This window comes from Rana temporaria, chromosome 3 (assembly GCF_905171775.1).
Source record: "Rana temporaria chromosome 3, aRanTem1.1, whole genome shotgun sequence".
Lineage (NCBI taxonomy): Eukaryota > Metazoa > Chordata > Amphibia > Anura > Ranidae > Rana > Rana temporaria.
The window spans coordinates 110176067-110186655 of record NC_053491.1 but is presented as its reverse complement, the minus strand read 5'-3'; the positions used below and the strand labels follow the sequence as shown (position 1 = coordinate 110186655).

The window sequence follows — 10589 nt, the reverse complement described above, 5'->3', positions numbered from 1 at the left end:
TGCCCCATCGTTAGCGTCAGTGGAAATAATACCCCTATTGTTGGTGTCAGTGGGAGAACTAGTACCTCATATCAAATGGAAGAATAGTGCCCCAAGGGCCGGATAAAAGCTAGCAGAGGGCCGAAGTTTGGAGACCCCTGACTTAGATCGGTGGTCATCAACCCTGTCCTCTCCACTAACAGGCCAGGTTTTATGTATTCCCTTGGGGAGATGCAGACTAGAATACTGCAATCACTGAGCAGCAAATGAGATCACCTGTGATATATTTCAGTTATCTTGCAAACCTGGCCTGCTAGTGGGTCCCGAGGACAGGGTTGATGACCACTGCCTTATGCCCCGTACACACGATCCGAATATCGGACGACGGATCGTATGACTTTTTTCGCTTAATAGTCGCAAGTAAAATGAAATAGGTTATTAAAGTCACGAAAATTCTCGTACGACAGAAAAAAAATAATCGGAAGTGATGTCATGTGTTGTAATGTATTTGTATTGTATTTTCGGACGACAACTATACTGACTAAACGAAAATCGTACGATCTGGCATCGTACGAGGAAAATTTTCGTACTTGTCCGATCGAATAATATCGGATGAACTGTCGTGATCGGCTCTCGAAAGTAGTGTACACACGATTCGAAAATTGTACGATTCTTCCTCTGACGATCGTTTTCGTCCGATATTCGGATCGTGTGTACGGGCCATTCGATGATCTACAGCCAGATCACGATCCATGGGCTGTCTACCAGCTTTAAAGCGGATCTAAACTCCAAAATAAAAAATGTAAAGCTTATCTAAACCCTAACACAATTTTATATTTTGAAGCTTAGAAGGGTTAATTTACTAAAGGCAAAAAGACAGTGCACCTTTGCAAGTGCAGTTGCTCTAGAGTAGAGCTTCGTAAATAAATAAGCCAAAACTCCACTTTACAAACAATACCCATTCACATGCGAAGGAAAAAAACAAACAAAAAAACATTTGTGCTTGAATAAGATTGGATGATGGAAATCAGCAGAGCTCTCCCTCTTTTACAAACCACTGGAGCAACTGTACTTGCAGAGTGCAACCGCACTAAAAGTGTACAGTCTATTTGCCTTTAGTAAATCAACCCCATAGGTCCTTAGATGTAGTAGCTGCATTAGTTACATTTTTTCTGTCTTTTTTCCACCTAGTAATCTATGAATAACACGCTTCCTGTTCCTTCATGTCTATACTATTTGCCCATTGTATCTAATGGCAAAGTCATAGTTGTCACACAGGCTGGACTCTAACCACCCAAACATATTTCCATTATATTGTGGATTGATGGTATTTTTTAGTGTACAGAACAAAGTTAAAGTAGTTCTAAAAGACAATTTTTTTTTTTTTACCTTAATGCATTATCTGCATTAACCACTTAAGCCCCGGACCATTTTGTAGCTAAAGGACCAGGCCACTTTTTGTGATTCGGCACTGCGTCGCTTTAACTGACAATTGCGCGGTCGTGCGATGTGGCTCCCAAACAAAATTTACGTCCTTTTTTCCCCCACAAATAGAGCTTTCTTTTGGTGGTATTTGATCACCTCTGTGGTTTTAATAAATATCCCCCAAAAATATATATATATATATATAAAAAGTTTTTCCTCAGTTTAGGCCGATACGTATTCTTCTACATATTTTTGGTAAAAAAAAAAAAAAAAAAAAAAAAATCGCAATAGGCATTTATTGATCGGTTTGCGCAAAACTTATAGCATATACGAAATAGAGGATAGTTTTATAGCATTTTTATTATTTTTTACTAGTAATGGCGGTGATCTGTGATTTTTATCGTGACTGCGACATTATGGCGGACACATCGGACACTTTTGAGACCATTGTCATTTTCACAGCGATCAGTGCTATAAAAATGCACTGGTTACTGTTATAATGACTCTGGCAGTGAAGGGGTTTAACCACTAGGTGACGCTGTAAGGGTTAAGTGTTCCCTAAGGCGTGATTCTAACTGTAGGGGGGCGTGGCTTGCTGTGACACATCACTAATCGTGTTCCTGTTCATGTTTACACCAACATCTCCCCATTCTATGTCTCTGTGAGACGATCGCGGGTATGCCCGCGGCAATCGAGTCCGCGGGACCCGCGGGCACACTCACAAAAAAAAAAAAAAGAAACAAAAAAACACACGTTCAAAAGCTACTTCCCCATTTAAAAAACACTTACTCAAACCAGATCTCCTCAAATCCTGTGAGCAAGAAGCGAGGGGAAGTGGAGGGGTGGAGTCTAGCTGTGCTGCATGTGTCTATGGATGCACAGAGCCCAGTCTGGGATTGAGCCTGTATGAGTGCTCAGGGCTTTACTGGGACAAAAATTTGGCCCTGGACTTCATCCAGACTGGCCCACTTTGACAGATCTCTCCCATAGCGGCCGGACAACTCCCGCACCCCCCCCCCCCCCCCCCCCGGCCACCCAAGCCCCATCTCCCCCTTCACTAGCCAGTGGCAAAGCTAGACATTATTTCACCCGGGGAAAATAATCAGTTCGGTGCCCCCCATTATGGGAAAATATTAGGCAGAAGTGAGAAACTCCCAGGCCATAGCTGTTGAGTCAGCTGTCTGTCCCCTTCCCCATGCTTCTGTCGTCCCCCCTGCTCCTCCCCCTGCTTCTCTATTCTCCCCAGGTGAGCGCTGCAGGGAGGGAGAGGTGGTGAGAGCGCTGCGGGAAGGGAGAGACAGAGGATCGGAGGAGGGCGGCGGTCTGCTGTCACTGAAGCAGGCCCACTGGGCCATCGGCCCACCGGGAAACTCCATGTAGTCCCAATGGCCAGTCCATCCCTGCGAGTGCTCCTATAGCAAGGGGCTTGCTATGGGGGCACTCGGAGCAGACGAAGAGCCAAGATTGCCAGCAAGGGACCCCAAAAGAGGAGGTTTGGGGTCGCTCTGTGCAAAACCAATGCACAGAGCAGGCAAGGTTAAAAAAAAAAAAAATCTCCATTTGCTGAAAATGTTCTTAGCAAAAAAAAAAAAGGAAAAACGAATGCAGCCACCACATCTAAAAGACAGGTAAGCTGCAATATACAGTATATTATTTTTTATATTTGGGTTTCGATACACTTTAAAGGTACACAGGCACATGTTTTCAGTGGAAGACACATCCTAAAAAGAGCTTGTGCTTGTGACTTTATCCTGAAACTGACACCAGGCTGTAACTGCTTCACTCCAATTCCCAATTTCCCTAGGCCAAAGAGAACTGGAAGCTAAATAAACAGATGCTCTGCATAACACCTGTGTACACTTGGCCATAAAACGGCAAGCTGTTGCTATATTTATTAGCGTAGGGATGGAGGACGGCTGCAGAAAAAGAAAAATCTTCAACTGGCAGTTTTGTTTTCTACCTGCATGCCAATCCCCAAAGGTTCCCTTTAGTAACCATATGACATGCATGCCAGCCAGATACAAGTCACATTCACCAACTTGCAACAATATTTCTTTGCTTTTATCCAGTTTCAGACAAAGAAGTTACTTTAGGATTACTACTATTTTAAAGGAAAGATGGTAGACTTTAATGATAGAATATATATATAAAATATGCAGGGTTCAATCTAAGTACATTTTCATGTTTAATAACTAGCATCAATAATACTCTGTATTTTAATTCAATGATAACCACATCTGCTCAATATATGTGCTTCATATGTGAGAGTCCCAGCAAGTACCCATGGGGCGCTTTAAAGTCTCATTTTTGTAGCTCTCATCTCTAATAATAATAATAAACTTTAAAATTTGATTTACAAATCAATAGTTTCACTGCAAACGCTCAAAGCATCTATTGGTCCAAAAACGTCTATTAAGTCATCTCTCAAAGAACTTCCACGATGAGAAGAAGCTTCCAGTGACTCCTGTGAAGGGGGAGACAGTGTATGATATTCGGCTTTTGACTGCCAGCCTGTTTCTTGCTTTTCTTTATAGCAAGAAGTGGAGGCCACAGCAGCTTCTGGACTGGAACAGAGCCCTAAAGATGATCCATCCATTGACATTTTACAAAGAGAACTAGCAGTGCTCTGCTCTCCCCTCCATACGCCTGGTGAAGATGAAGTTGGAGTATCAGGTCTGGTGGCAGTGGGAATGGCCTGAATAATAGGCAGACCTGTCTCTATTTCCACACAGGACGAAGTTCGATAGAGACCCCTGTCAGAGGCCTTCTCTTTAAATACACAGTCTTCCATTTGTGTGGCACTTCTGACAGTGAGAGACAAGCTACTAGCCAGTGCAGTACCATGGAAGAGACTTTTGGGTATCAGAGACTCGCTGAAGAGTGCTTCATCAATGCTGCGTCGTAGATCTATTGGAGATGGAGGCCGAAAATCGACAGTAGAGTCACTGTCTACTTGTATACTGATAAATGAAGGGGTTTTGGAACCATGAATGCTTAAATCTTGAACCTCAAGGCTTTTGTTGCTGTGGTATAATAAGCTCAGGTCTTCTCCGTTACTTAGGCGTTTCTCAACCAGTGTGTAGAGTGGAAAGAATTCAGACTCGCTCCTAACAATGGTGTCACATATTAGCAATTTTTCATGTTGGGAAGATGCCCATTTAGAGTTTTGTAACATAGGTGCCTTCATTGCCACATGGCCAGGGGAAAGATGAAATAGCTGTGTCCAACAATTTGTCCTCCCCATTTCATTGGCACAAAAAATTGGGTATCCACCTATAAGCGCAAGGGGTAAACAGATGCCCACTTCACAGAGACTTGAGCTTAACTGAAATGCCCACCAAGGCCAAGGGCCGAAAACAATACCTCCACCATAACCCATGGCATAAAGCATTGCGTACAGCTGAAGACCAGCATTCAAAATACCAAAACAGGCAGATAAGAGGACAATATAAGTTGCTCGGCTCCAGTCTTTCAAATTTGCGAAAGGACATCCACTAGAATACTCTGCAGGAGGTGCAGAACTCTTGAGGTCATAGATTTGGGTGTTCTGGGTTCTCGCAACGCAACAAAAAATAAAGAAAGATAAGGACAGTACTACTGTTAAGACTACATAGACTCCTCGAGAAACCAAAAAAAGAAAGTGGTATTGCTGAAACACATCAACAACTACAACTGCTCCTCCAGCAGTGATAAAATGGAGAAAAGCTGCCGAGGCAAAAATACAGAGTCGTGGAAAGACTGGTGAGGAGTGTTGGAGGCGACACCTTGAACACAGCAACAAGAAAACTATACTGAAACTTGATGTCATGCAGGGAAAGGCCAGTTCATGTAAAAGCAAGGCAGTGAACGCTGGAAGACGATGTTGGTGGCCATAAGCATCATAAAAGAGAGAAAATGCACGGCTGCTGCCCAAGGAGAGCAACAATAGGTGTAACACTGCAAAATAAAAGCCACCAGATGGACATCTAAACACAAGACAAATGATGGAGAGCAGAGCAAGCAGTGCCACTGTCCCGTAGAGTCCAACAGACCCATATACCAAGGCTTCCCAAGCAATGCCCCAGTCAGTCACAGATGTATTCCAATCAGCATGCAAGGAAATAAAAAATGGAGGTGAAGAAAGAAGCAAGTATCCATGGAGAGTAGGGTCCGGTTCACTAGGGCTTGGTCTCTGGGTCATGCCAAAATCACATTTTTCAGAACCAGAAGGGTAACAGTCCCAGGAAGAAGTGTCTGCTGGCGATGTTGGGCCAAGTGAAATCAAGCTCAAATCTGAAAAAACAAAAACAAAACAAGTTATGTCAGAAATTCCAAATGAGAGATTTTTACATGTACATTTTCATCATCTCCTAGACATGATTAAAATGACACTAAACTGTAATTAAAAAAAAATCTGTTCAAGTATATATTTTTGATTCATCACTGCTGGCATGTGACCTCTTTGACCAATTGGAATTGCTCTGATCTGCTCTGGAAACCCTACAAAAAAGGAGTGGAAGAGCAATATTTTTGAATCCCCAGACAACTACACCCATGGAAATAAGTACACTGGAGATCGGCGGCGGGGGGCTGTGAGCGCTGAATGGTATGTTCTGGTGGGGGCATCTCTCTGTCAGAACACATTAGCTCAGCGGGGATATCACTGTACTACCATTGGCCAGTTAGTACAGCGAGCTCCTCTCAAACTCCCCAGTTTTTTTTTGTTAAGCCTGCTGGGTTGAATGTAAAAAAAAAAAACTGATAGTGTGTACCAGGCTGCAGTTGTAACCATAAAACTTATTTTTTTTGATCCAGTTACTTTAAAGCATGAATAACAAACAGCGCAGTGCTTGTGCTGTGTAATGTGTCCCTTTCCATCTAAAATACCTGGTTGATCCTGCCTGGTGCTGCCCTCCCCTCTTTAAACTGACCACGTTTATCATGGCTGCTGATCCATGATACTGTGGTCAGTTTACGTGCCTCCGTCAACTTGCCGCCTTTCCTTTTTCCCCCTCCCTCCCTGCCCATCAGCTAGTCTCAGTGCCGATCTGCTCCGCCCCTTCCCCCCTGCCGTTTTCTTCCCAGAATCCCGTGTTTGATTAACCACTTAAAGACCCCTTCACGCCGATATACGTCGGCAGAAGGGCACGGCTGGGCACAGGCACGTACCTGTACGTCGCCTTTAAGAGCCCAGCCCTGGGTCGCGAGCATGCCGGGGGATTCTCAGCCCCTCCCGCTGTAGTTCTCATATCGTGGGAAGTAGAGCGGCAGGCGGTCACGTGAGCACCCTGTGCGGCACTCTGAAATAAGTCATGAAGCTGCATATTTTTTATAAAGCACATACCCTGAGGCACATAACACAGGATTCTAACAAGAAAAAAAGTGGCTTTACAACCATTTTAAGTTCATGATCAGCAACAGCCATGCAAACAGCCCTTTTAGAAGGGGGTCAGCAGTGGCAGCCTCCATATTTCTCTCAGTAAGGGCTCTTTCACACGGAGCGGATCCGTATTGATCCGCTCCGTTAGCCCGTTTGGCTCAGCGGGGATTCCTCCGTTAATCCCCGCTGAGCTGTCGGCGGACAGGGCGGTCCCCGCACGCAGTGCGGAGACCGCCCTGTCTCTCCTCCGCTCTCCCCTATGGGGAATTGGATGAATACAGACCGTGTGTCCGTATTCATCCGATCCGTTCCGCCGGACGGAAGAAAAATAGGGTTTTCTTCCGTCTGCAAAAGCGGATCTTTGCGGACACGGATGGTTGCGGACGTTAGCGGATGCATCATCCGCTAACGTCTGCAATCCCATAGGGATACATTACAAGTCCGTAAACGGACTTGTAATAAACGGACCGTTTTTCCGTACGTGTGAAAGGGCCATAAAGGTTTTTAGATGTTCATAAAACTATAAAATGTTGCGTATGATTATTATGTGTTCTTATACACAGCTAGAAAGTGGATCTTTGTGAACCTTTTCACCTGTCTTCTACAGTTCCTTCTTGCAGACTTGGTAACTGATGTTGAAATACAAGTGAAGGAGTCAGAGAGAAATGGCTCATCGCTGTTTCTTTTCCTTCTCCCTCCATACGGCTTATTGCCGTTTCTAGCTAGCTTATGGTACTCTGTGAATCCTTTGTCGTGCATAAAATATTTATTTATAAAACACAGACTCTGTACATATAGTAAAAAATAAATCTAATACATTGTTTCAATATCCTTGCAAATGTATCAAGTTCTGTAAAAGGTGAAGGCTTTCTGTGCAGGCGCCTTGGTACCTGGGATTTGTTCTGTACTCTTAGTTTTACTGCAAGTTAACATCAATCGTCTTTGAACTAAAAGATCAGTTGACTTGTGGTGTAGAGTATAAAGCTTTGATGGGATCACCAAAGTCTGAAGCAAAACCCAATAAATGTCAAACAGTTGTATTTCCAAATACACATGGCTTACTAATATTTTTTCCTTTTTCTTCCTACTAGAATTACAGAAATCTTCATTAGCGATCACGTCTTATTGCTGCCATGGTTCTCATAAGGTTAAAAGAGTGGGATACTTGGCTCTAGAGATAAATCCACATTTTTCCTGAGCAAACACTCTGACTAATGAAGACTTAAGGGAAAGCCTCCTGGTTTTCGAGTAGTTTGTACCAAACATTAAAAAAATCCCAGAGGGTCTTTACTGACAATCCTCCCCCATTCTGCCACGTTTTATATTAAAACTGCTGTTTACGTTCTAAGATACTGCTGAATTGTCTACATTTCCCACATGAAGACTGCTCTTATTACTAAATGCTCTTATCATCTAGTAATTCCAATTTTAAATTGTCAGGCAAAGCAAAATGTTCCAGTTCCAAACAGACAAAAATCTGATTGAAAAGCTGACATCCGCAGTTAAAATGTATTTCACGTTGAAGAAAAGGTGTAAATACATAGGCAGCCCAGGTATCGGCAGATGGAGATCTGTCATTCAATCCTACAGTGAAGCTTATGACCACGCATGACAGATCTCGCCTCCCCCACCTCTTCAAACCAAAACCCCCAAAGACATGAAAACACCCTGTACTACTTTTATCACCAGGTATTCCAACATGTACAATGCTTCAGCGAAAGACAGGAAAGTACTAATTTAATTCTCTTCGAGTGAGAGTAGGAAAATCTTATTATCAAACAAGACAATGTCCAATTTCCTGGCTCAGATAAAATCAGTAAATGTTATGAATGTGCCTGGTATGTTCCAATTACCAGACTGCCTTTTCCTAGTAGAAAATGTTCATATGATGCCTGTTAAAATGGTTGTAAAGGCACACTTTTTTTCTCTCCCCTTAATTCATTCTATACATTACGGTTAAAAAACTAACCCCCCCCCCCAGTCCCCTCTTATACTTACCTGAGCCCCATCTCAATCTAGCGATGTACATGAGAGCAGAGCCTCTGCTGGGTTTCTCTCTCCTCATTGGCTCCAAAGGCAGCTAGAGCCATTGGATCCTGTTGTCCATCACAGAAAGTGAGCAGGACCGAGCCACACTCCATGTGTGAATGGACACACAGAGCGCGGCTCAGGAGAAAGCCTGCTCGAGTGCACCCAGCGAGAGGCTTGTTATTTGGGGGTACTCGGGAGGGGGTAGGAGCCAGGACTGCCGGCGGAGGACCCAAAAATAGGAGGACTGCTTTGTGCAAAAGAGCAGGCAAGTATAACTATTACTTTTCTTTAGAATCCCTTTAAATATAAGCTAGGGTAATTTTTGTTTTTGTTTTTAATTCTGTAATCTATCGAAACAATGTATTAGATTTATTTTTTACTATGAATCAAAAAAACAAAAAAGGGAAACAGGGATGGGGAAAGCACTCACATTGGCCACATCCGTTAGTAATATAAACAAAAAAAGGGACAATTACTCAAAAAAGTAGCAATTGATGGTTGGATTTTGGAGGCAAGACGGAAGTATATAAAAAAATACAAATTTATTACAAAAATAGAAATTTAACAAGGAACAATACATATAATAAAACCATATAGATAGAATAGTATATATGGATAATATCCTCTGTACATTAACGATGTACAGGAGGATATTATACATATATACTATTCCATCTATATGGTTTGATTATCTCTATTGTTCCTTGTTAAATTTCTATTTTTGTAATACGTTTTTATTTTTTTATATACTTCCGTCTTGCCTCCAAAATCCGACCATCAATTGCTACTTTTTTGAGTAATTGTCCCTTTTTTTGTTTATTTTTTACTATATGCACAGAGTCTGTGTTTTTATAAATAAATATTTTATGCACGACAACGGATTCACAGAGTACCATAAGCTAGCTAAAGAAAAAGCAAAAAGCCGAATGGAGGGAGAAGGAAAAGAAGGAAAAGAAAGAGCGATGAGCCATTTCTCTCCGACTCCTTCACATAAATTTCAACATCAGTAACCATGTCTGCAAGAAGAAACCGTAGAAGACAGGTGAAAAGGTTCATAAAGATCCACTTTTCTAGCTGTGTATAAGAACACATAATAATCATACACAACATTTTATAGTTTTATGAACATATTAACATTTGGTTAATATTTGGTGTGTGTGTGTGTGTGGGGGACAAAATAGGGTTAGTCTGTGTGGCGCTCATCTATTCATAGAAAGCTTTGTATTCATCAATTCTATCAATGAGTCTTCAAATTTTATCAGGATTGTGACAGTCTCAGCCCACCTCTCCGAATCAGAAAATCGGAGGAAGCTTTGCATTTATTGATAGAATACAACGCTTTCTATGAACGGCTGAGTGCGCTCAGCCCGATACTATTTTGTTGTGGGAGTGAGACAGGAAAGAAGTATAGTCAGGGAAAAGGGAATTCCCTGCTCCAGGTGTATGCAATGACCCAATTTGGAACCAAGTAGGAGTGCTAGCCCTGGCCCGACTCTGTGGGATACTTGGGAAAAAAAAAAGAAAAAGGGCTGCACATCCATAAGGTTCCAATACAGCGTGCATTTAGTGTGCCTTTACACCGAGGCGTCAGGCGAAAAAGGGTTAAAACCAGGGCTTTCTTTCAGGGGGAACTTGGGGGAACTTAGTTCCACCACCTTTGGCTCAGACCCTTTGGTGCCTGCTCACCACAATCACTTGTAAACACAGAAGTCTGATTTCTGTGTTTACAAGTGACAGCTCTGCACTCTGTGTGCAACCCCCCTGAACTCTGCACTCTGTATGTAATGCAATCCTG

At 42.7% G+C, this 10589-nt stretch overlaps 1 protein-coding gene across 2 annotated transcripts in view; it reads right to left on the bottom strand.

The window, feature by feature from the left end:
- Positions 1–3508: 3508 nt before the first annotated feature.
- The window catches only part of PRRT4 (proline rich transmembrane protein 4), a 66574-nt gene continuing 59493 nt past the window's right edge, over positions 3509–10589 (bottom strand). For both annotated transcript variants that reach the window (XM_040343216.1, XM_040343217.1), the window contains exon 3: positions 3509–5676. In XM_040343216.1, coding sequence (XP_040199150.1) covers positions 3758–5676 — 1919 coding nt within the window. In that variant the 3' untranslated portion in view covers positions 3509–3757. The remainder of the gene's footprint in view (positions 5677–10589) is intronic.